Source organism: Pseudorca crassidens, chromosome 8 (genome assembly GCF_039906515.1).
Source record: "Pseudorca crassidens isolate mPseCra1 chromosome 8, mPseCra1.hap1, whole genome shotgun sequence".
NCBI classification, from domain to species: Eukaryota; Metazoa; Chordata; class Mammalia; order Artiodactyla; family Delphinidae; genus Pseudorca; species Pseudorca crassidens.
The window spans coordinates 88,830,516-88,856,956 of NC_090303.1; the positions used below are offsets into that span (position 1 = coordinate 88,830,516).

The following is a 26,441-nucleotide window of genomic DNA, read 5'->3' on the forward strand; positions in this document are numbered from 1 at the left end:
CCTCAGCAGAACCCGACCATGCTGGCACCCTGATCTTGGACTACAGGCCTCCAGAGCCTTGAGAAATACATTTCTGTTGTTTAAACCACCCAGTCTCTAGTATTGGGTTGGCCAATTGGTTTTTCCGTAAAACCCAAACGAACTTTTTGGCCAACCCAATAGTTTGTTATAGTGGCCCAAGCTAATACCAATTATTGATGCTTTTCTTCCCTCTGGTCCAGACAACGAGCTTCATGAAAGCAGTTTCTTGTGAGTGGTGCTGCTTAGTAACCATAGGACTTTGGCCTGCACAGGTAGGAGGCACAACCAAGTAATTTGTGAAATAACAAATGGACTTGTGTTCTGGCTCGGCCGTAGGGCTGAGGCTCTCAGCCTTGGCTACACATTAGAGTCACCCAGGGATCCTGCAAACTCTTGATGTCCTGGGTACACCTGGACAAATGAGATCAGTTTCCAGGGATGAGGGCCAGACACGCTAGCATTCAAAACCTCCCAGGTGTCTCTGATGCACAGCCAGGATGAGACCCAGACCCCTAAAGCTAAATGGGTGAAGTACCGAGGTGATGGGTCCCCACCTAAAAGTAAAGACACCAAGTCCTCCCTCCTGTTGCAGAGCTGAGTGGCCTGCTGTATGGGTATCGACAGGAGGAAGGTTGAGGGGCAGGGAAGGTGGTACATCGTCTCAACAAACCAAAACAAAATAAACAGCATCAAACTCATAAGAGCACATTTTATTTGAGGCAAAGAAAAGTCTAGCTAAAAGGATTACAGTTCCAAGCAATCAAAATGCAATTGTTAGAGGCACTATTTTGATTTTGTAAATTCAATTTAGAAAAGGGTACTGGGTTGTGCTTTCCCCAGATGGACAAGAAGAAGGGCAAAGAAAACTGAAGAGACTTCTAATCTACTGATTCTGCTCTTCGGACCCAACACCAAGCTGGCTGAGCCCTCGTTGGTTCATCTGTAAGTCGCTGACCCACCGCTGAGGGACACAGGCCAAACTATACTACACACAATAAAAGTGAGGCGGGGAAAAGCAGGTCACCTGGGGAAGGGCAGGCACCCACAGCTTCAAAACTCCTCGTGAAAGGGATAATCCTTGTGGGCGGCACAGCTATCAGGAAAAAAAAAAACACATTACCTTTTGACGAAGAGACTTTGACCACAACAAACTTCAAAAAGTCAGAAATGGTGTCTCATTTAGGTAGAAAGAGAGGCCTCAGAGGGCACGAGCCTCTTCTGAGACTGCAGATCCTGGGTCTGCCCTTGGGGTCGTGGCCCACCTTCCAGTCCTCTGCCAGGGGGCTCTCATCCATCAGCACCTGTGTGATGGACACCACCCTCCCTGTGTGCCCAGCACTGTGCCTAGGGTGTGCAGGGCGGCAAGACACGATTCCTGCCGCCTGGTAACTCAGTCTAGTTGCAGGACCAGAGAGCACCTATTGCCTTAAACAGTAAGAGGGTGATAATAACATAAGAGATGTTAACAAGTCTGCACACGTGACACAGCAAGTGCTCCGAACACGTGGAACAAGAAGCCACTGTCACCTCCAAAACCTCCTGGTACCAGTGGGAGCTGAAGTGAGGCCAGGAGAGTAGCTGAGGATTTGCTACAGGAAACACAGGGTGAGGGGACAGGCTGGACGTTGAGCTGGGGGTGGACTGACGCAGGCGTACGTGTTGGCCAAGGTTCACAGTCCCATCTGCAGGGCCGATGGCCTGTGTTGGGAATGTAATGGCAATAGCGTTGGGAAGTCTGGCTGGGCAGAGTGTGAAAGGCCCAGGGTGAACCCTGCTTGGGGCATACAACTCCTACTCAAATATTTAGGCAATTCAAAAGTTCCACATGGATTTTTTTGTTTTGTTTTGGCATCCTATCAAACCTGAGAAATATAACACTGCCATTAGCCACAGGGGCTCCGTATAGCGATAGATGCCAAACTGTGGCAATGTGGATGCACATATGTATGTGTACATATGGTTAGAAAACGCTTCCTAGGTGACCCGGGGATGTTGCAGCCAGCCGCTCCCTCCCCGCTCCAACCCTGACCCATTAAACATCAGTGGCCACAGGATAATCTGACAGCTGTTTCTAGAATAGCACTAGAGAGTAGAAGGAGTCTATACGTAAAGGGGCCGAACAGAAAACCCCTGTGGTTTGTCTGCCCTTCAATATGCTGCGTCAGCAGCGGGAAGGGAAAAGGAAACTGAATGAACAATCAGTGATTCTCAAAGCAGAACAGATGTAACTTGGCGACTGATTCACTTCTCTCTTCTCTCTCCCTTGCCCGCCAGATCAAAAACGATTTTCATGTCTAAAGGGTAAGCACCATTAACGCAAACAGGATCATCAGAAAGGGCCAGTGGTAAACTCTGCCTCTGGCCTATTCCGAATCTGAGGCCACGGCGTGGCAGCAACACACTCACAGGCGCGTGCTTGAACGAAGCTCAGGAGAGAGTTATCGGCCAAGATGCAAACCCGGCGAACACCTGCCAGGGCGGTGGGAAGCCACCAGCAGTGCAAACCCAGAACTGGAGAGGGAGCAGAGGCTGGAAGGAGAGAGCTAGCACCCGAGCCAGCCTTAGGGAATGCTCAGATTTTGCTTAGAAGAGTAACTACTTGAGAAGAAGAGAAGAAACAGAGAAGTCGGATGATAAAAATCATGAGAGAGGAGGTTCTTAGTCTCCACTGTGAAGTGGGGAGATTCTTCTTGAAAGCAGAAAATGAGTTTTAAACTTTACGGAGTTAATGCAGTGGTGCAAAAACGAAAAGAGAAAAAACAACCTTCCTTGTCATCTCCCTCAGATTCCACACTACAAGTCAGAGGGAATACAAGGAACCAGCATATATATAGCTGGAGGGGCCGAGTGATTCTCTCGGTCACATGGTTTAATCGCTGTCGGAGCTGAGCCCCAAGCACCATGGTCTTCCAACTAGAACCCTTTCATTAGTCATTAGAGGTGAAGAGTCACATGCAAATTTTTCCAAGAAGGCGGGGCACGCGCCACCTGGGATCATCTGGTTTCAGATGTGCCACTAAAATTTAAGAATTAAAAGTCAATATATGTGGTCACTGCAGGTTAGGCCAACAGTGCATGGGAGCGGGAGAAGACATCTAGGGCAGAGCTCCCTGTGTTTCCCGGGGGGCTGAGTGCGGCTCAGCTGACACACTATAAATGTTTCCTGCTGTACACGGAGGAGAAGGCAAGGTAACAGGCAAGGTAACATGCACAAGTCAGAGCCGCTGCAATAGCAGGACTTGGACAGTAAGGCCTCCAGGAGCTATTCTTTCATCTGCAGCACCTGATACCCTCCTGGGGCTCTCCCGGGACTCACCTCACCAAGGCACAGACCCTCCAGTTCCTGTTGTAGCTCAGTAAGGTGGTCATATCCGCACTGCTGAGTTCAAAGTCAAAGACCTAAAAAGAAAAAAAAAGAAAAAAAAAAACAACCTTCCAATAAGCTCTGTAAACAGCTATCAAACACAGAATAGGGAAGCATACAAGCAGCTCCAGGAAGGATCACTGGTGAGATGTTGCCTGGAGTGCGGAGGGACAGGAAGGTAGACTAAACTCAGAGAAAGTTTCTCACATGACTATTCAGAGAACGCACATGTTTTGTCGGGGTACTATGTGAACAATGAAAACAGACCTTCCCTTCCAGAACCTCTGAACAAAATGATACCTTTTCTTCCATTTATTTCTTCCATTCATTTCAAAACCTCTGCCGACCGCTTCCACTGTGATAAGCACCAGGGGGAATACAGTGATGGGTAAGAAGTGTCTTTGCCTCAGTTTACAATGAAGCAAAGGACGAGGTAATTCAACAGCTATGCTACAGGGAATAATTAGCTGCGCACTGCAGGAAAGAGGCTCCACAAAGCACGCAGGGAATCCAGAGGAATCAGGAAGGAATTCCAGCAGGGAAGCCGAAGGCTGTGGTCAAAGGAGATGCCATTTGAGATGGGCCTAAGAAGCCAGATAAGGTCTTGACAGACAGAGAAGACGAGAAAGGCGTATCAGGTGGAGAACTTTGCCTGCCCCAGGACCAGAGGAGGGCCCTCAGCTTGGATGATCGCGGAATGTGCAGAAAGCAAGCCTGCTGCATACTCTGTGATCACAACCGTGCAAAAATGTGCAGACTACACAGTAAGATGCAAAATAATTACGTCAGTACTAGAGATTAGCCATTTTATAATGTTTCTTTTCTAACACCTTGAAAAAATAAAATATGAAACAAAAAATGCACCTCTAGCAGGATATGTGTTTCTCGTGGTCACTGTTTTACCACTTTATTTATCTCCTCCACCCTCCCCAGGCCCCAGGGACCAGCAGCACGTGTTACAGCCACAGCCTGGCCAGTGGAACAGGCAAAAATCAGCTGCTTGCTATGGAAACAAGAGCTGCTGGGAACCAGGGCTCAGGTGAAGACAGAGGGGGTCCGGGCAGAGCTGCTCTGCTCAGTGACAGCAGAGGCTCACAGGCGCAGGGACCCTCCTGGAGAGCTCTTCTCCCAGCCCAGCCCCCAACACTGGTATGAGAGGCAGGCAGGCAGGAGGTGCCAGGAGGTCTGCTCTGCTCTGGCAGGTGCTCGGAGAGCACCTCACTGGTGCCCTGGAAGGTCCCTGCAGGCCTTGGGCGTGTCAGCACAGCAGCGTTTGCTGAGCGCTGATGACGGCACCAGGCATTGCGTGAAGCCCTTCGGTGCATCTTTTTTAATCCTCATGACAACTCTTGAAATAGGTACTATTTTACAGATGGGGAAACAGAGGCACAGCAACTAACGGAGCCCTGAGGCAAACCCAGGCAGCATCACTCAAGAGCAACATTTCTCGGCAAATGATGAGTTCCCCGAGGAGCCTCAGCACAGGTGTGTGCATGCAGAGCGGGGCCCGAGGCCCAGGGCCTGCCGGGCGTAGCACCGCCTCCCAGAGGAACCACTGTCCCTAGTCCGCGGTGGGCTCCCTGCCACTCCAAGAGGAGACGGGGCGGGGTGGGCACACACACGACAATCCAGAGGTCCTGTGAAGAGCTGGCCCCTCCTCCACCAAGAAGACCCTGGGCCGACCAGCCAGGACCTTACCTGGAAGTTCTCAGCAATGCGTTCGGGCGTCACAGACTTGGGGATCACGATCAAGTTCCTCTGCATGGGAAACCGGATCAGAACCTGTGAACAGAGGTGCCGAGTGCGTCCGTATACCGGGAGCTCTGCACTTTCATTTCACCTAACCTTACACACCCATCACCTGGAGAAAGAAACCCCAGAACTGCACAGCGAGGAAACCGAGGCTCAGAGGTGATGGGGTCATGCCCAGCAAGGGGGAGGGGAGACACTCAGGCTCTGACCCCCGAGCCCCGCTCTCAGCCTCCTTGCCACGTGCTTCCGCATCTCCCGGGTACATGACTCCCTGTCTGGGAACGCGCTCTACCACTTGGGAGCGCTCAGCCGATCACGAGTGTCCTTCTATGAGTATAGAGACGGGTGTTCGCAAACAGTGCTGAGGCTGACCCTCGTGCCAGCCCTCGGAGGTAGAAGGGCAGGTCCGATTATCCCCAGACCACACGCAGTCTTCTAAGTCCCTTTCCACCACACACTCCAGGACCCGAGCCACACGTCCAGGGAGCGCTCGACAGGGCTCGGTCACTCTCCCCACCCGCACCCCCCGGCTAATGGGAACCACCACCACGAATGCAGGAAGTTCTGGGAACAGTCATGAGCGCCTGGAAATGGCTGTACCTGGGCTGTGGTTTTATTGTGTTTGTCTGCAATCGCTTTGATCCTGGGATCCTCCAGTAGGGAAGGGTCCTCGGGCTTGGCCCTGGAGACAGAAACACGGTCTGCGTGAGCAACCATCATCGCCACCACTCCAGGCAGCCGTCAACCCTAACCCTAACCCTCATCGACCTTGGAGGGCAGCCTGCCTGTCTTCTGATTCAGAGCTCAGTTCCAAACTCCCGACCCGCTGGAAAAAGAGTAGGCATCTCGCTACTGGAAACACCAACCAGGAACCCCAACAGGAGGCTCCTGGGGACGTCTGCCCATCGGCCCCAGAAGCGTTTTCCTTGACGCTGGGTTTTTCTCTGTAGCCATTTCTAACCGTCACTAGCTGACAAGAGAACACAATCCCGTGGAAACTCACCAGGGCCTGTCGGGAGAGCCAAGGGGACTGTAGGCAGTCACTACGATGCCTTTGGACTGGCAGTACTGGATTAACTTCTCCTGAGTGAGGTACGGGTGGCACTCGACCTGCAGATGCAAACAGGAGGGCTGATGGTGCCACTGTGGGCAGGGGCCATGGGACACACAGGAAGTCTCCCCATGCTAAGCCCTTCCCTCCCCAGACATAAAGTTATATGTAACCAATGTCCCAACTCCTAGATAAGCTGTTAACAACTGTCTCTGTTTCCCAGCAACTGTCCTTGACATTAACGAGAATAATCTTGTTACCGTCGCCATGGGCCCTGAGGGTTTTTCTGGCTTTGGCCATTTATCAACTGTGACAGGTCTGAGGATCTCAATGTCTGCACACAGCTCATCTCAGGACCCTGAGTCTTCACAAGGCAGGCTCAAACCCATTCCCTCCTGCAAGTTTCACTCCCAGATGTGTCACTGTCTTTCTGAGCCATAAATCAGGACTCTGCCGGCGTCCAGGGACCTGCCTCCCGGCTGCGCCCCAGGTGACACGGACAGAAAGTAACTGCTAGGATCACACAGTAACAAACAGGCACAGTGGCTTCCCTGCCGGATGTTACCTGGTTCACCGCCGGCTTGTATTTTAAGCCAGGTTTGTTTAAGATCTTCTCCACCTGGAGATGGTTGAAGTTGGAGACTCCAATAGCTTTCACCAGCCCTTCGTCCACCAGCTCTTCCATGGCCTAGAGACCAAAGAGGGTCTGCCTGCTGCTGACATGTGCCCAAAAGGACAAGGGTCAGAAGCACCTCTCGCACCAGACACCTTACCAGGTCCTGCCCTATTTGGTGATAGCAAATGAGATCTTTGGGAAGACAAGAGGCACCAAGACAAAAGCCAGGTTGGCTTTAATGAGACAGGAAGAGCAAAAAACAGAGAGTGACAATTACAGCGAAAGAAATGGCAGAGCTGGGTATTCACACCTGGCCCCTCGCAAGGAGACTGGGGAGCTGGCAAGGAAGGGGAGGCCAAGCCAGGGGCTGCCTTACCGTCCAGGTGTCCACAAAATCGCTGTCACTGGGAACCACGTTGCCGTCCCCATCCAATGGGAAAAAGTCCTTCCCAGGCTGTGGTAACAATCAAAGACAATCAGTGACAGCCCTGCGTAGATCTGCTGGGGGAGCTGCATCTTTGAAAGCAAAGTTCTGATACAATTATTCTAAGCTACAATAGCTGGCTACAGTTTTAGAGGATAATCAAGAGCAAATCCGTGTCAGTGTGAAGAAGAAACGGCAGACGACTCCTGGGCTGGTGCTGGCCATCAGGTGGAGATGGACAATTCTCGGTCAGTGAGATGAACCCCGCCGTGGATGGCAGTGTGTGCATGGGCAGGGAGGACTCAGGGCCAGGATTCACAGGGCCCATGTCCTGGCTGGATCCAAACCTACAAAACCACCACCTCACCGAGCCTTGCCAGCTTACTGTGAAAAACAAAGGTTGAAAGTAAGGCCCCGATATACCACAGGGCAATAAAATAAGAGTTACAGGGTAAAAACCTGCATGCCTTCAAGCTGGTTGACAAAGCAGAAAACTGAGCCCCGTGGCTAGAAAGGAGGCAAAGGACATAATAGCTCTAGAGCTTTCTGTGAAGAGGCAGGCTGCCAAGGTTTACCCAGCTCCCGCAGGATGGGGTGTGTGTGGAATGTAGAAACACGCACAAACATGTACAGGGTATGAATGGGTGTGTGTGTAGGTGCCTGAGGCAGGGGGGAGGGGCGGTCACTGATGACATCTTATGGCCATGGGCAGGAGTGTCACCTGAGCCATGTTCACTGTCACAAAGTTTCAAGTTATACAATCACCAAATGACAAAGAGCAGCATTCTTCAAACTCTGAAACGTGCATGCAAGTCACCTGAGGTTCAGATTCAAAGGGCCTGGGTGGGGCCTGAGACTGAGTTCTAATGAGCTCCCAGGTGATGCCATTGCTGCTGGTCCAGGCACCATACCTTGAGCAGAGCAGCAAGGACACACACAGACTGTGTACCTGCTCACGACCTGCTAACAGGAGAGGGTGATGCCACAGGCTACACCTGAGCCCCGGGTACCTACCTTGAAGCCAGTGGGCCAGTGAATAAGGTAGAGGTCCAGGTAGTCCAGCTTCAGGTCGCTGAGCGTCTTCTGGCAGGCGCCTTTCACCAGGTCCTTCTCATGGAACGTGCACCACAGCTGAAGCCAGCGAGAGAACAAGTCTTACCCTGCGTGCCGGAAGTGCTTTCCCGGCCGGGAGCCAGACAGCTCGGGGACAGAGAACTTGCTTCCCTCTCCCCACAACCCACCCACTTCACTATGACGCTGTACACAGTGGGGAGGGAGATTCCATTTCACACGTGGATCCTAACTCTTCCAAAGGAAGGGAGGGTGATCAGATCAAGGAAACCTTTCACAAGGACCAAACTGAAGCCACCAAGTAGAATGGACAGGTCAGCAAGCCAGCCTCAGGCTCCAAACATGAGCTCTCTGGCCTACTCTCCCACAGGCTGGTCTTCGTGGGGCCAGCCTCACCCTCCCACCCGGTGTCCTTTGGGCACCACCAGCCTCTGGGTGAAAGACAGCGGCCAGCGGCGGAGATCAGTCTGCAGGTGGGAACCAAGTACTGTCCTCAAAGGTAACTCCCTGGAACGGGGGTGCCAACCCACAGCTTTGGCCGCATCAGCAAGGGGCTCCAACCAATGGGTCCGGGCGGAATGACCATCCAACAGACAGGCGGCCACAGACGGGCGAGCCCTAGAGCCCCCATGGCCTTGAGTCAACACACCTCCCCTGGAAGAACTGCCTGCCAGGTGATAACCGCAGCTGTATTAGGAGGCCCCAGAGCGTGGTCGTGGCCCCTAAGCTAATGCTGCCCCTGGATGAATGCGGACAAGAACCCTCCCTCAGGCTCCCCTGCAGAGCAGGGTACCTTGCTGACGATGAAGAGGTCCTCACGCTTCACCACCTTCTCCTGGAGCTTCTCCTGGATGGCCAACCCCACCTCGTTCTCGTTCTGGTACACGTGGGCACAGTCAATGTGACGGTATCCAAGGTCAATCGCTACCTTCACAGCCTCCGTCACTTTGCCCGGAGGGGACTGAAAGAAACAGGAAATGGAACGCATGGGGATAAAACCAAAAATGAAACAAAACACACAGTGTGCACACAACCCAGAAGCAAGGGCAGCAGGAACCCACGGCTCCTCAGGGGCTCCTGCTTCTTTTAAGGCTAGCAAAGGCAGGCCACGGTAAGTGTCTGAACATCCCGAGGTGAGATGCAATGTTGCTTCATTTTAGGAAAATCTGACCACCACTTACTAGGAGCACAGATCACCTTAATTAGATGGGCCAAAGCCTCTCCCTTCCTTGTTTCTTCAGAACCCACTGACGGTATAAAAAATCCCCCACTCTCTGGATCTATTAGGTTCCCAAGACAATAAGGGATACCGTTTCCTTCAAACAGCTCAAAATATTTCAAAAGGCTGTAAATATTCACTCCAATTCCCGTTTGGTTCCCGAGTTCCGTGAGTGAATGCCTAGGATTTATTTTCTCCTTCCACTCGTGGATTCTGGTATTGGCCATCACTTGTTTTTAAGCAGTTTTGAGTGTATCAAAGTCAGGAACATTACTGGTGCAGATTCAAAGGCCTGTGCTCCAATCTCACTGTGTAAGAATCTGCTTTAAGAGGTGGAGGTGGGAGGTGGGCCCTCAGAGGTATTAGCGGACAGAAATGAGTTGACAGGAGGGGGAAATGGGAGCTGTGGAAGACCACCATATGGCCTGTGGTCAGAGCGGCAAAAAGACTGAATGCCGCGCCTGCCCTGACCATCTGCGCGTCTGAGTGAGCAGGACAGGCGTGGGGAGCGCCCCCAGCACCCAGTCTGGCCGCACAGACATCTCCGCGATGCTCCTCTCAGACCAGAAAGGAGGAAAGCAAACGCGTGTGCATCAGACTGTTGCATGCACACAGCGCATTCCTCTGGAGAGCTGGGGTAGAAAAGAATGACCAGGAAAACTCCCCAGGGCCACGAGCAGCTGCAGACATCTGCTGTTTTGACATTGGCTGTTGTGAACAGGCCAGGGCAGAGGAGCGGGGGACCCTCGCCCAGCTCTCTGGCCACCACGGAGGGAGTAGGGGGCGTGGATAGGCGATGCTGACCTCAGGTATGAGATCAGAAAACATCTTCAGACAATCTGGCAACCTCCTAGTTCCCTGGAGGACCCAAGAAGCTACACCTGCAGCCTTCCCCCCACCCTTCTCGGTTAAAGGAACAGAGCAGGGAAACCGTGGCATAACCAGAACGGAGTAAGTACCACAGCCTCCTTGTGGCGTCCTGGGCACAGCTGCTGATGAGAGCAGAGCAGAGCACACCCCTCCCCAGGAAAGAGAGCAGGTAAGGAGACCCAGCCGGGGAACTGGCTGCCGGCGCGCGTCAACTCTCTTCAGGCTTGATGACGCCCTGACTGGATTTCTCTGTGGGCCTGTACTGTGCCAGTCCAGCACCTTACTGCCCCCAACCATGGGCAGAGGGGCAGGAACCTTTCCCAGGCCCAGCCCAGCCACACGCTGCATCTGCCACAGCGACTGGCGCAGGGCCAGAGACATGACCCCAGCCAGGCCCATGAGAATCAATCTTTGGACTTCAGCTGATGCTACCAAGACAAGATTTTCTTCTGCTGGGGTCCCGGTGCTGGAAGCATGTGAGCCAGGAGCTGCTAGAGTAAAGTGGGGTTGAGGGACAGATGAGGGTTGGTGAGAGACGGCTCCTGGGCACATCTTTTATAGCCTTGAATCTGGTACACCTGACATCATTTTGTAAGTCAATGAATCCCCACCCGGACACATTTTTCTTCCTGCTGAAGATTAAATTGGTTATTCAGTGCCTTGGAACCGGAAGACTGCAGAGTGGGATAATCAAGGCTGCTGAACAATTGACAAAAAAACTTAAAAACACGTTCTTGTGATGTTTTTATAGAGAAGCCAAGGACAGAAATGACCTTCAAAAGGTCATGAAGAAGCTACAGCTCCCTGACCCTTCCCTGGACAGAGGGCTGATAAGCGAGAGAAGCACGTGCCGGGAAGTTAAGCCCAAACTGCTTTCAAAGGGGAAAGCAAAGCAGAAGCGAGGACTGTCACGCATTTTACAAATTAAATTTGTACGAGCTGTGGCAATGCATAAAAAGACTCTTGCGAACGGGTGCTACATGCCGGCCTCCCCTTTTCAGAGACGGCTTTGCAGCAGTGGGGACTAAGGCTGCCTGCGGCCGCCGGCTCTGTGTACAGCCGGAAACCAATGGCTCTCACCTGGGCTGGGCAGGCCAGGCCCGCCTCTGGGACAGGCATGCCGGTTGGGAGAAGGCTTGTGCCAGGGCAGATATGTAACAAAATGGAACCTGCCCCGTGCGGTGTTTAGCCCACAATGGCTCAAACTGAAAATAACAACAGCTGCCATTTGTGATGGGTCAATTTTCACTAGTTTTAAACGTATTATTGAATTGAACCTTCACCACGACCCTGGTAGATACTGTTATCTCTGTGGATAAGGGAACTAAGGCGCAGAGAGGTTACGAAACTAGCCATGATGGTGCAGTAAGATGTCAGGATTCAAACCCTGGCACAAGGACCTGAGAGCCAGCCTCTGCTGAGAGGTCTGTGTACTCTGGGGTGGACCCCAAGAGGCTGTGAGGCACTGGTCAGGGAGAGGACAAGTCTCCTGGGCTTGGAAAATCATCCTCTGAGATGAAAATATACCAGAATCCACAAACTATGTTCAATACTATCTCAATCAAGAGCCCTTCCCACAGAGACTAAACTAACTTCCCTCATCACTTTAAGATACGGTAAAAAATGACTCAGTAAACTTGGGAATGCTAACATACAATTACACCATCTCCCCATCCCATGTCCACATTGAAAACTGCCCATGGAAGGCAGGGGTCCAGACTGAGACTTTGAAAAGAAAACAACTCGTAAAGATCTGTTTCCATACGTCTAATAGGAAATCTGCAGAAAAGCAGTAGAGGAAACACCCAAGTTATAAATAACCAGATTATACAAATCCTTTAAATTTATTTTAAAATAATAATAATACAAATCCTACAGACAAAATCATGTTTGAAATTCATTTCTGCCACTAATCTGTCCTGTGACTTGGCCACAGGACCTATTCCCATTCCCCTCAGACCTTACAGCTCCAAAGCTCTAGCTTGGGTAGCAACTTGATGTTCTGACGGCAGCAAGTGACAGTGGTGACAAGTCTCTGCCCCTGAGGCCCCCATCAGCTTCACAAACTGAGCCTATTTTCTTTTCATGTAACACTCCCAGGAAAACCACTGTCAGTCTCTCTCTCTCTCTCTCTCTCTCACCCTTTAAAAACCTCATCATCTTCCACTTTGCTTGTAGCCCATGAACGTTACTTTAAGATAATATCCCTCCCTCTATTCCCTCTGCAAGTCAAAAACAAAAAACAACAACAAAAACACCACAGATCCAAAGAAGAAAGGTTATAAAACAATGTCATTGGTAAAAACACAAGTATCTCGGAGATTGACTCCTCTGCAGTTTTAACATGGGGATTTCTGGGAGGAAAGGACTGTGTCCTTTCAGACATTTTTTTTTTTTTTGAAATTTTCTCTAGTTAGCAGGTATCGCTTTTGTAATGAAGGAGGTGGGTAGGGAACAAAGGAAACTTCACTTTGGGGAAGAAAAACCATCCTGGGTAAGAAGTATGAGAACAGTGTGCCAATGGTAACCCTGGAGCAAGAAACAGGTAACCATAACTTTTTTATTTTTTTATTTGTTTTTTTAATTTTTGGCTGCATTGGGTCTTTGTTGCAGTGCACGGGCTTCTCATTGTGGTGGCTTCTCTTGTTGCACAGCACAGGCTCTAGGCACGTGGGCTCAGTAGTTGTGGCTCGCAGGCTCTAGAGAGCAGGCTCAGTAGTTGTGGCGCACAGGCTTAGTTGCTCCACGGCATGTAGGATCTTCCCGGACCAGGGCTCGAATCTGTGTCTCCTGCGTTGGCAGGCGGATTCTTAAGCACTGAGCCACCAGGGAAGTCCCCAACCATAACTTTTGATGTGAACTTAGATTAATAAAGAAATAGGGCATCAACCTCTAAGGCCTTATAAACTAACATTCCGGAAAAGCTGTCACTGAAAAACACTGTTTAACCTCTTCTGATTAAACCAGCTTTTCTTCAGAGAAATTCAACCTGCATTTAAGAGAAACTAAGCTTATTTCTTATTATTGGTTTTGTTTAAATACTAGTGATGTCACAATATAATTTTGTTTTTCATTGTGAATATAAAGCATTTTAACTAGATGCATGTTAAACAGACATCTGTGACCTAATTTCTCAAAATGTATTCCAGGTTCCAATTAATTTACTTAGAATCTTCTGGAAGAGGAGTTGGCAAACTTTTTCTGAAAGTGGCCAGACAGAAAATATTTTAGGGCTTGTGGGCCAAATGGTCTGTCATAACCGCTCAACTCTGCTGCTGGAGCAGCACAAAAGCAGTCATAAAAGACATGTAAAGGAATGAGATGTGTTCTAATAAAACTTTATTTACAAAAACAGGCTGTGGGCTGCGGTTTACCAACCCCTGAGCTGCTGGAAGAGCATACAAAGAAATGGGGATTAGGCAACAGTCCCAGCCTTGATTTGTCCCAACTCCTATTCACAAATAACATTCTGGCTTCCAATTCAGCCCCTCCGTAAATAAAAAGGTATTCTGATATTGAACGCAGATATTCTGGGGACGAAAAGGGTTTCAGCCCCTGCTCTAACTTAATCAGTTGACAATACAGTCCCGATCAACTTGGGGTAAACCTGAGCGAGCTGGGCCTGCTCGCCTCTCGCCTGCCCCGTGCTTACACACAACGCTCCCACTCTGCACAGCTGGGAGACCTGGATCTGGCAGCTTTGTATCAACAAGGCTTAAAATCTGCCACACTTGTGGACTCCAACAACATAAGCATCTGGCAGAACCCTGAGAATGGCAACAATGTGCAATTTTTCACGGCAACAGAGACGCTTTTCATTGTTTGGTGCAGAGAAGCCAACCTCACTTGGCTTATCGTGTTCAACTATGTCCAAATTTATTTTACAGTTTAATAATGTAAACCACAATTTCCAATGATAAAGAGCATTCTGCTGAAGAATCTCTTTCATTGCCTTATCACAGGACAACAGTCAATTCTGGCTATGGTTTTTACACCAAAGCTCATAACTCGGTTTGGCAACAAACACAGACCAACTTACGAAACCAAGATTAACTTCCTCCCGCTCAACATGAATCAATCTGTCCTGAATTCCGAGACATCACTGTCTCCACCTGGTTGAGATGGGGATGGACCAGGAATGGCCCTGGGCAGGCAGGTCTTATTTAAGTATCTTTGCCCTTGAAGAGCTCCAGGTGTAGGCCTGCAGGGAGATGAGGCTTGTGAACTACTGGTTTAGCTCCAGTGCCAGCACCTCTGCCCTCTCCCCTCTTCCCCAGGCCGGGATCTCAGGCCATCATGAGCTTGCCTTGAGTTCTTTCTCAGCATTTTCTCCTATTCTTAAAGGAAGTGATATCATCCTCAAAGAGGCAAAAACTGGTTTATCGGCGGCAAAAAAAAATCTTAGCTTATAAAACGGTTTGTGGCCCGCCAAAGAGCCAATGGACACAGACAGATGTACAGTCTATCTGTGATGTTGAACTTTACGGCGGGGGGGGGGGGGGGGGGGCGGCGGCTAGAAATTAGGGAAAAATGTCTCAAAGGCTCCTGGGTGTGGGCAGATACAGAGATAATGGAAAAGAGATGGAGAAACTCTACCTCCATTCCTAGGTTTTGAGTATGTGGGTGAGTTACAACGGCCATTTACCATCAACTTTTCAGCTACGGCCAAACATTTATCAGCAACAGGACACTGGTCAGCATCAGAAGTAATCTCTGTTTTAGTCGCTTCCTGGCAATACAATGCTCATGGCTTATTTACCGTCCATTGGGGACGTCAAGCTTGCCAAGGGAAACTGCCTCTAAGCCACATGGGCTCTGAGGCAGAGATGCTCTCCCATCGGCCTGAAACCTTCACCTCCAAAGAGAGAACGGAGAGTGTGAGGACCTTCAAAGGAACAGTGATTGGAGACTCCCAGAACCCCGCCAGGAGTCTGAAGGATACAACACAGCCACCGTCACATGGAAGATCCACAGGAACGAGGTGCTGCACCCACTCCCAGAGCCTCCCCCAGTTCTCACAAAGATAAGCAAACGGTATTTAGGTAACCCCATCTTTGTCCAGCATCTGTGAAGGAATATATACACACACACACACAGGGGAAAGGTATTAAAACACTATTCATATACCTTTTTTACTTGAAAAAAAAAAAAGGAAATCTACTCCAAGCCCATACTTATACCATTTCAGTCACCTCCCCTACCACGCCTCTACACAATTCTGTACAACATCTCCTCGCCGCCCCCAAAATCTAGTTTATCTTACTTCTTCGTATTAATTCAACACATATCTTTAGAGCACCTACCATTTACCAGGCACCTTGAGCAGTGCTGTAAATAGCTGTGACCAAGGTAGACGCTACCCTTGCCCTCAATGAACTTAGTCTGCTGGAATGAATGACCTAAATGTACAGTTACAGAGCTATCTTAACTAAATATACAGCTTTGGGGTTGGTGGGGGGAGTGTCAAGTGCTCAAGCAAATGATTTAAAACCCGCTTTTATCAACTTTTACTCCATATTTACCCCAGCCTCGTGATTTTGAAATGATGAACCTAAGGTCAGGACCATAATTTCTGAAACCGCGAGCTTAGAATAAAAATATTGGAATGCATCCCACCCAGTAAGGTTTAAGTATTGTTTTGTGGAACTTTTGTTCCAGTTACATGTGATGGTGGTTCACCATCGTAAAAACTGTAATGTGCCATTGCCAACAAAGTGTCTGTTCACATCCATTCCAAGAGAATAACCTGTGACAGATGTAATTTAACTTGGTACAATGGTCATAATTCAATTACACCCTTAGAGCCACCATTGGGCTTTTGGAAGGAAACACAAGTCACATATACTCTGATCACTTTGGCCAAGAAACACTTTCTGTGTGAGACAACTCTACGACCCTGTATTCACCCTTATATTTACAAATTTTCAACTGCAGGTTTTCGGGTTGAGGTAAGCACCATCCGCTACTCTATTTCAAACCATTCCACGGCGCCCTCAATCCATGCAGTGTTTTCTTTTCCTTGTCTGTGTGTAAATAACCAATGCCCAATCCTATATTCAAAGTTCCAAGGAAAACCCTGGTCACAGCTGTGCAATGTAATATACAATACCCGAAGCTAACGTATAAGCGGCTTAAAATTATTGGGTTTCCCTCGGCGCCCATAATACCACCCCTCTGCGCTAATTTTCAGATACTCAGATTACCCCTTTTACTCCTAACCGTTTCTTGGGGACTCTGTGCACAGATTTCAGTGGTACCGAGGTCTCCGAAGAGTTTTACTACTGAGGGCAGCTCGCAGTTTTGCACGGGCGGGAACCTCCCGGCCCAGATTCTCCGCCAGCACACTACACCCCGAGAGGCACGCCCGGCTCCGGGGGGCTCAGTGGCTCGCGTCTGGGGACATGTAAATAGACGGGTCCTGGGCAAACTCGTGCCGCCTAACGGAATCACCTGCAGTCTCCGAGCTTACCTTGGGACGCTTATTCCTGAGGGAGCAAAACCGGATACGATTAAGGACAAACTATTTCGAAGAAAGACAAAGGAGCGGGCGTAAGAGGTGCCGTTAAGCGAGGGACGCCGAAGCCCAAGTCTCTTTCCCCTCCATCTCTCAGGCCCCGCCCCCGACCTCCATCCTCGGGGCCACAGCGGCGGGGACACGGGAAGCCCCCTTCGTTCGGCGCCCCGTTAGTGACTTTCCAGCTGGGGTAGGATTCAAAGTGCGGCCCGCGGGTCCCAAGCACCAGGGGTTACAGGGTCGGCCGCCCATGAGGCGTTCTCAAGCCCCCCACGCAAGGCCCCTGGGTCGAAACCGCAGGCCAGCGCCCTGCCCGCCTCGGCGTCCAGGTTCCCGCGCTGCAGGCCCGACCCCGCCGGGGGTCCGGCCAGCCCGAGCGTGGCTCCTCCCAGGCGGGGCGTCCGCGGCGGGGTCGCTCAGGGTCACTGTAAGTCTCTTCCCGCCCCAGGCCGCGCCGAGCCTGAAGCGAGCCCCGGACTGCGCTCCTCAGGGCACCTACCTTCCAGGTGCCCAGCCCCAAGATGGGCATCTTTGCGCCGGTGTAGAGCACGAGGTGGTTGGCCATGACTGCTGCGCTCCGCTGACTCCGACCAGAGGACCATGAAGCGTAGGCTGTAGCGCGGTCCTTTATATAGCCGGTGAGGCCCGCAGAAGCGGCGGGTACGATAGGCGCCCGGCTACGCAAAGGCAGCTTCTGATTGGCCCGCCCGCCAATCAGGACGCAGCGCCTCTGTTAGCCCGGGGTGGGGTGGCTCTGCCGGGAAGCTCCTCCTGCTAGGTCCTAGCGGGACCGGATTCTTTTCTAGCCGTTGGTTCGCCCACGCCCCGCGCGGCGCAGCTGGCTCAGCCAACTGCTGTGGAGCGTGGAAACGCGAATGTTTTAGCAAAAGTAACAGACTTCTCATAAATAAGTAGCCTGGGAAGGGTTTTTTTTTTTCATTTTTTAAAAGAGCGCATATGGGTACATTTGTCTATTGTTCAAGACCAGTATCGTGCTCTTTGGGAATGTGACCAAAGCCGGGTCTTTAACGTGTAGGAACACACAGACTGCTGCTGTAGTTTAGCACACTTTGCTCTTAGAAAGGTGCACGCCAGAGAAGTGGCTTGCAATCTTGCTACAAAACATCACCTGGAGATTAGGGTTTGTCCAGCCTGTATGTAGCCTCCTAGGGCTAATTTCACACTCCACCCTAGATGTGAGCTGTGTCTGTACACACTGAGTGTGGTTCAGCAAGCCTTCCTCCAAAAGCCAGCATCTCTCGAGGTTAGAAATCCCTGATGAGCTTAATCCAGAACACAGAGAGGACATTCAGTCTTTGGTAAGTATGACTCCATCAAAGCAGCACATTTCATACATGGTAACTTAGCGAAGCTCTCTAGATGAATAAGGCAGAAACCCACAAAAGATAAGTTAACTTTAATATTGTGGCTTCAAAATATTCCGAATTAGGAGGTGCTAGATAATAAATTAATCGGCCTTAATTGGCAGGTAGGAAAACACATTAGTTTCCAAGATAACCATAGGAAAGTTGCTGGAAGACCTTTGTAGACAATTTTGGATTCTTTCCAACAACCCTTCTCCATGATGCTGCACCATACCTCAAATTTGATCTTTCTGCTCCATCCCCCTTTAATATTTCCCCTAATTATGCAAGATTGGGAACTACCTCTGCCCGGTGAATGACTCAGGAACCAGACCTCTCCAAACTCCATTCTGGTGATTTTCCGTTTAGTGACTTCTAAAAAGTGCCCCCCCTAGGAAAAATTTATACAAAACAGACTAGCCCAGAGAGTTTTTCCTTTTGACTATTACAAAAACTGTTGTTAGTAGGCAAATTCTGATACTATTTGTCCCCCCAGTAAGAGAATTTTAATTTGAGCCTACCGCTGGGAATTTGGTTTGTGGTAGAACAGCAGTAGCCTACCACGCTGCATTCATAAGATCTTTGTCGGCATAGAGGTTGCCGTCCAAAGTCACCCTGAGTGACCAGGTTGCTATACACAGAGGGGTTATCTGTTAGGGACGTATATTCATTATGAATGGCTTTGTTGTTCTTTCTTTGATGATTGAGTTTACAAGTTGACTGCATGAAAGCATAACTGGCTAAAAATGGAGTATTCTGACTGGGCTATCAAATGTAAAAAGTCAGACCTGTGGCTCTTCTGTAGCAACAATAGTACTGTATTTGGAACATACTGTTTTGATAGGCCCTGTTGCCTCTGTAATCTTTGTAAAATGACATTGTACACATATCAAAGTTATTCTTTAGAAATCCATCAATGGAATTCTTCTGAGAAACATTCTAGTAATTCCTATTAAGAGCAATATGAATCTTAATGTACTCGAAACCAATAATCCCATCATGAGAACCAGTAATCTCATCCTGAGGAAATAATTTGAAACGAAAACACATACATGCGCGTGCGCGCGCACACACACACACACACACATACCATACTATAGGTATAGGGCTGGGACTGGGGTGAGGCAAGTGAGGTACTTAGGTGAAAAATTGCAGGCCTGAACGTGGACACCTCCTTAAGCTTTCTACCCTTGGCACTTCACTTGCCTCACCCTAGTCTAGCCACACACACACACACACACACACACACACACACACACACACCTGTATGGATGAAAAACCGTTCTATACACATAATGTAAAACTGTAAATGTCCAATAATAGCAAGAGATGAAGTGTAGCCATTAAAAATGAAGACAATTTAGATATAGAGAAAAGTGTATATGAAATAACACTAAGGTGAAAGTAGAAAACAAAATCATAAATAGGACATGATTACAAACATGAAGAAAACAACGTGTAACATAGGGATAAAGTTAGGAATAAGCCAAATGTAAGGGAGGATACTCTTTGTCAGATTATTTCATTAATAAACATTTTTTGCAATTAAAAGACAATTTCCTATTAAGTACAGGATAAAACTTAAACTTTTTTTTTTTTTTTTTGCGGTACGCGGGCCTCTCACTGTTGTGGCCTCTCTCGTTGCGGAGCACAGGCTCCGGACGCGCAGGCCCAGCGGCCATGGCTCACGGGCCCAGCCACTCCGCGGCATGTGGGATTTTCCCGGACTGGGGCACGAACCCGTGTCCCCTGCATTGGCAGGCGGACTTGCAACCACTGCGCCACCAGGGAAGCCCTAAAACATAAACTCTTTAGCTTGGCATTCAAAGTCCTGTGAAATCTAGTATAATTCTGTAAATATATGAGAAACTACCAAATTGTACACTTTAATAGGGTGCATATGATGGCGTGTGAATTATATCTGCATAAAGCTGTTATCAACAGACATACAAAGGTTACATGCTACCTGTCCACACAGGCTGCTGGAGGTGAAAGGAGCTAGTAGGCTCTATTCGCAGTCCCTCAAGGACCCAGGCTAGAGGTTCCACCACATTGTTTCACTGCTGCCCCAACCCAAGTCTTCAGGGTTTGCCTCAGGAGAGCCAAAGAGCACCAGGAAGTCACAAATGAGTAATGAATTGCTCAGGCCTGCAAGTGGCACACATCACTTCCATCTACAATCTACTGGCCAGACCTACTTGCGAGGTTCTGCCTATCTTCAGTGAGATGGGCAAGTGTCATCTTCCTGTGTGCCAGAAAGCAGAGGAGAAGAGAATACAGTAGAATAAAGTAAGCAGCAAAGTCTCTTCCACAAGGACAAACTGAGCCCGTATTATGTTTCAGATACTGCTTTAGACACTTTACATACATTACATGAGGGTGCTGTTGCTGATAGTAATAATATAATAGCTAATTTCTGTTGAGTTTACTATGTGCCTGGCACTATTCTACAAGCATCGTGTGCATTAAATCATTTAATCTTCATAACCACTCTTTGCAGTGAGTACTATTATTCATCCATTTTACACATGAGGAAACTGAGGCACAGAGAAGGGAAAGAAATTGCTAAGGTCTCATAGCAAGTAAGTGGCATGGTCAAGATTTAAACCCAAGAACTTTGACTATATGGCACCTGAACTCTTATCCACTACACCGGTGGCTTTCAAGTTATTTTACCACGACTCACAGTAGGAAATATGTTTTTTTCAACTGAAAAAAAAATGCACAACCTAAAAGTTGAGAATTATGTTTTATTCAGCAGACTTGCTGAGGGAGACAGCCTCTCAGAGAGCTCTGAGGACTGCTCCAAAGAGGTGAGGGAGGAGCCAGGATATGTAGGAGTTTTTGCAACAAAGACCTGGTAGTTGGAACATCAAAAGATTATGGTTAATTAAAGAAAACCGGATATCTCAAGTTAAGGAATTTAGCAATTTTCTATGTATGGGAAGATGCAAGAGTCTGGGCTCATTGAAGTTATTCCTTTGATATGCACCTTAGCTATCTAGGGACAGTATCCTGTTTTTTTTCCATCCTGAATCCCCTCAGGGTGCACCGTTGGGGGTGGCTGCCAGCGGCTGATGGCTTGATGGCCACAAATTCTTTTTTTACCGATATGGCAGGTGACATTCTTCGTTCACATATGTGACACAGTGCACATATGTATATGTATCACACACACCAAAGACCCACAAAACAATTTTCATCCTTATTATCTGTGGCATACTCTGATATTGCATATTCTGTTTTGTTTTATTTTTCTAGTATTGATTGCAACCATGATTCACTCCTGATTCCATGATAAATGATTTCGTGGTCCACTACTGAGTCATGGTCTCCAGTTTGGAACTCTGCCCTCCATCCATACCGTGGCCTCACCACTACTCCTCATTTCAGGTAGCAGCAAAACTGTGATAACCACACACCAGGCACCTGACAACAGCAGCCCCAGGAGAAATCCACAGGGTGAGCATTCCTGTCATGCCAACAAAGGCGTCTTTCTCCCCGCCTCTGCCCACTCCATCCTTTGGTACCCTTGGCTGAGCAATCATCAGTTTGGAATGAGAACGCCTGAGATTGGTCCTCTGGAAGTGGGAAGCAGGGAGAGATGAGAAAGAGCGTGGAGGTCACAGGAAAAGGACAGAGGCTTCAGCTCCTGTCATGGAGTGGGCTGGACATAAGAAGCTCAGGGAACTGGTCTGTCGGGGAGCTGTGTCAATATTTATTTTTGTTTGCAAGATGAGGTTTAGATGGCAAACATCGTTGGGAGAACTGTCAATATTAACCTTCCTCATAGACTCATAGATACAGCAGAAGAGCAAAAAAAAAAGAGAGAGAGAAGCAAACATTGTGTCACCTTTAGCACAACTGTTCAATAAATTCCTGTGAATAATAATATCCATGGGTGCCTTCCATGTATCAGGCACTTCAAATTCACTGTCTGATTTGACCCTTACAACCTCCTGGTCAAGACAACTGACTATTCCTTTCCCATTTGGGGCATTGAAGAAACTGAGGTTTGGTAATATTAATTGGCCCAATACCAACAAGTTAGTTAAGTGGCCTTCTTTTAAAATTTTGATATTTTGTTCATCATGGATTTTTTGGCATTAATTTCAATTTTTAAAATATTGCATTAAAATATAACCTATCTCGATTCCTGAGATTTTTGGCGCCCTCCTCCCCTTAAATTCCGCATAGAGGCAAAGGCCTCCCTCACCTCACATTGCCTAAGAGCATCAAAATAAAAAGGAACCAACCCCCAGGGGTGGAGTTATTCGCAAAGAGCATTCATTATCCACACCACGAGCACTGGTGCCAGCCACACTCTTACAGCGCATGCGCATGCGTGAGAGCACGTGTGCGCATCTGTGGGCTTCAGCACAATTTCCCGCCCCTGCAGCAGTGACTCCACCCTTTTTCTCCCAGTCAAAAAAGCCTAAGAGAAAGCAGATGACTGAGGGAGGCATTGTATTAAATGCCTAAGGCATTAATGAATTCTTTATCCCGAGGTGGGGTGGCCCTGTGGCTGAGAACCTCTGCGGCCTGCGGCTCCTGCTTTCCGAGGGAGGGGACTTAGTACACTAGTGGCAAGAGGAGAGACTTACCCATCCGTCACTGCGAGGGGAATGGGCCGCGTAGCGAGCGTTGCCAAATCTGGCTCCCTGTGCACCAATGCCGAATAGCAATACGGAGACAGAGAATTGGAAGATAAGAAATAGGCGCTTTATTTTCTTTGCCAGGCCAAGGGAGGACACAGTACGCTAATGCCTCAAGAACTGTGCCTCCCTCCTTGGGGAATCGGAGAAGATTTTATGCGTGGGGCTCGCAGTCTGCAGTCTGGGGGTATGTGATAAGGATCAAAGTAGTGAAGGTCTTGCGTTTCTTTTCTTCTGCAAATTCATGGCCAAAGCTGGCATCAGGTGGCTCAGCAACCGGGTCTGGTGTCCCTGAAGTTACTGGCCCGTGACCTTCTTTCTGAAATGAAGAGTGCTGCAAGGGAGTGTAGGGGGAGAAGAAATGTCAGGTGCAAATGGTAATTTGTATGGAGTCAGAGAGTAGTCAGCTTCGTGAAGGACAAGTCTAGCTACAAGTGTTTGTTAGTAGTAACAGCTAAAGAATAACCAAGATTGCTTAACTCTTTCAGGCCTGTTTATGTTGTTTCCCCAGACTGTTCACTGTTTCCTTATTTTCCTTGTTGATCAGAAAAGTCTCATTTCTATTTTTGCTGCAACAGTAGTGCAGATAAATAAGTCTCCTGCGCTCCAATTTAGGAATAGGTGACTGGTGAGATTGAGGGGTCTCCTCATTTGTCTGGGGTCCTGGTTTTGGAGGGGTGGAGTGGGGTGGGTGCAGGTCAGTGAACCTACAGAATTGCTAACCCAGGTTCTGGTATTTGTAGGCAGCTTGGACTTGAGCATGGACTTGGATGACATGATTGATAACTTCCTGGCTGCCAGCCCCCGTTTCATCCTCAGTGGCCAGCACCATACCCGTCCTGAGAAAATCTACTAAAAGAAAAGATCTCTGTGCGTAGGTAAAGCACATGTAGTATTAGCAAGTTTGGTACCTTTATGGAAGAAGTGTATTCAGTCAACAAACTCATTCACTTATCCAATAAATATTTACTGAATGTTTAATGCCAACAGTTACTGTTTTAGGTCCTGGGATTACAGAGATAAACAGGACAGTCTCTGATCACATGCAGCTTCCTTTCTAGCCAGGGAGAGATAAATAGTAAACATACCTAAAAACAAGCTAATGTAATATCTGGCCAGACAATGTTAAGCCACATGATGAAGACAAAGGAGGTGATCAGGATAGAGATGAGGGCAGGGTTGGCAGCGTCGGAAGGAGGATGGAGAGGGAGGTGATGCATGTGCATACCTAGAGAGACACATTCCAGCAGGTGAGAAGAGGCCTCCGTGGACCTTGAGGGTGGTTGAGTTGTTTTGTGTGTACATGGGGTGGGGGGAGGGGCGTGGTGGAGAAGCAAGGAAGGATGGTGACTCTTCTTGCTTGCTTGTCCTCTGGCACAAGACGCCCCAAATGCCTAAGAAACAATCCGAACTTATCATTTAATGGCACTCTTGCTGTTTCCCAAGAAAAGCATCTTCATTATGATAGTTTCAAGATGCAATAATTTGTGCTTTCCTTTCCTTGGATGGAATGTCCCAGAATGCCCCAACCACTGGACCCCTAAAAACTTTACTGGTGTGGCACGCATCCTGAGTCTTGATGGGGTTTACTCCCCGACCTCTGGAGTACATGTTTCTTTCCAGGGTCTCCAGTGTGCTAGCCATTTCTTGCTCAGACAGTCCCATTAGCATGCTGTCATTGGTATAATGGATCAAGGTGGGATGTCCAGAGGTCCAGATACCTTTGAACTACAACAGAAAGAAAGACAGTTAACTGAGCCCTGGGGAAAATCTGTAAATGCATACTGTTGTCTGTTCTGTCTGAATACAAAATGTCTTTGATCCTCCTATTGGTGGGAACAGAAAAAATCCATTTGCCAGCTAAACATAAATGGGAAGAACAATTATTGCAATAGACCATGGAATCTAAGCTGGATAAAGAGGGAATCAAGGACGAGGCGATGATGACTGTCTAGGGAAGGTGGAGGTGATGGACAGTGAAGTGAGATAAGATGAGTGGATCAGGGGTCTTAATGGCGCCAAGGAATTGATGAAGTGTGAGTGTTAGAAGCAGGGGAAAGAGGTATTGGTCAGGATGCGATGCTGAAATTTGAGATTTAATGGTAGGAGATGTATTGGTAGTAACAGTAAAGAGAGGAAAAGTTCATAACAATTGAAGGGGGTCAACTAAATGAGATACCAGAGGCACCAAGAATTATACGGATGTTGGAAGTCTTGGAGAATGGTTACAGAAGGGGTGGTGAAAAGTGGAAGAGTGACCCTGGGGTCAGTAGAAGGGACAGTGGGGCTTACAGTTTGATGCCATGTACTTCAAAGTATCTGAGATGTTGAGAGAGGAAATAAACGAAAAGCTGCGATATCCCAGGAGGATATTCACCTCACTTTTAGGCTCAGTGGAATGAAGACTGGCAGAGGAAAAACAGCCCCCCTCTTAAGAGAGCTGCAGGGGAAGCATCGTCCTCCAGAGGGCGCTGGTTTTCACTTACAGCAAGTTCATGAACCCAACATTCAGAGAAGAGCTGGAGGATAAAGTACAAGGGCTTCTGGCAATGAGGCTTGTTGGCAGTGGTCTGTGGATAGTGTTTAATAACCAGGGCTCTGGGGAGCGGGGAGCGGGGGAGGTCTGATTTGCAGTGGTTGCCAGTTTCTGTGGAGTAAATCCTCCCCACACCCCTCAGTCCAACCTATTTCAAACTGCCCAACCTCGAGGGCCAAGATCAGGGTGGGTCAAGAGAGGCACTCACTCACAATTTGGTGCAGAGACAAAAAGCTCAGTAATCACGATGAATAAGATTTTAAGACGATAGTTTTTAAGGAAATAAATTTATTAAACAAACGACTGTGATGATTTCATATAGGGATAACAACGTTGAAAGAATAATGGGGTGGGGAGTGCCTCGGGGCGGGGGAGGGACTCCTTGGGTGTGAGGAGGCCCCACATTGCATTATAAATTTCGAATACTCTGCGAAAATCCTGAAAGAAGCCTTGTCTGCTGCTGCAGGCATCATCAGTTTGCTCAGAATCAGGGCTTTGAGTCACCAGTAGAATCACAAGACTTTGTCGAGAAATGGGAGCACGCTCCCGAGAAACTCACGGACTTTTGTTAAGAGCAAAGGAAAGCCCATTGTCAAAACAATTCGCCAAGCTTGAACATTTATGAGAGTGAATGAGTCATAAATCACTGTACATTTTTTAATATTATTTCTGAGAAAGAAATACCTTTTCAATGCAATAAAAACTCACTACATGCACCATTAGGAGTGTATGTTTTTATGTGCATTCTTCCAGGGAGGACTTCCAAGCTTTCTTTTAGATTCTCAGGTGGGTTTCTGACCCCCCAAAAGTTAAGATTATCAGAGGGCAGCCTCCATAAAATGTAAATGACAAATATATACACTATAAGCCCATCGACTGCAGCATGTCTACACACACATACAACTTGTTTCATATATGTATATAGGAAACTTCTTGGGGGAAAATGTTTTCTGAAACTATGTGATTCGTTCTGCTTATGAATGC

At 48.5% G+C, this 26,441-nt stretch overlaps 1 protein-coding gene across 2 annotated transcripts; it reads right to left on the reverse strand.

The window, feature by feature from the left end:
- Positions 1-710: 710 nt before the first annotated feature.
- AKR1B1 (aldo-keto reductase family 1 member B) lies at positions 711-17,578 on the reverse strand. Of its 2 annotated transcripts, XM_067747063.1 has the most exons (10): positions 17,402-17,578; positions 9,093-9,260; positions 8,243-8,359; positions 7,181-7,258; positions 6,754-6,876; positions 6,141-6,247; positions 5,738-5,819; positions 5,084-5,167; positions 3,338-3,420; positions 711-1,114 (listed from the first exon to the last, which is right to left on the reverse strand). In XM_067747063.1, exons 1-10 carry the CDS (start codon positions 17,465-17,467, stop codon positions 1,072-1,074), a joined length of 951 nt encoding a protein of 316 aa, XP_067603164.1. In that variant the 5' UTR covers positions 17,468-17,578; the 3' UTR covers positions 711-1,071. The 2 variants fall into 2 exon arrangements, with proteins under 2 accessions (XP_067603164.1, XP_067603165.1); XM_067747064.1 differs by lacking the exons at positions 8,243-8,359; positions 9,093-9,260; positions 17,402-17,578 and having other exon boundaries at positions 6,754-6,901; positions 7,181-7,254.
- Between the last annotated feature and the right edge of the window lie 8,863 nt (positions 17,579-26,441).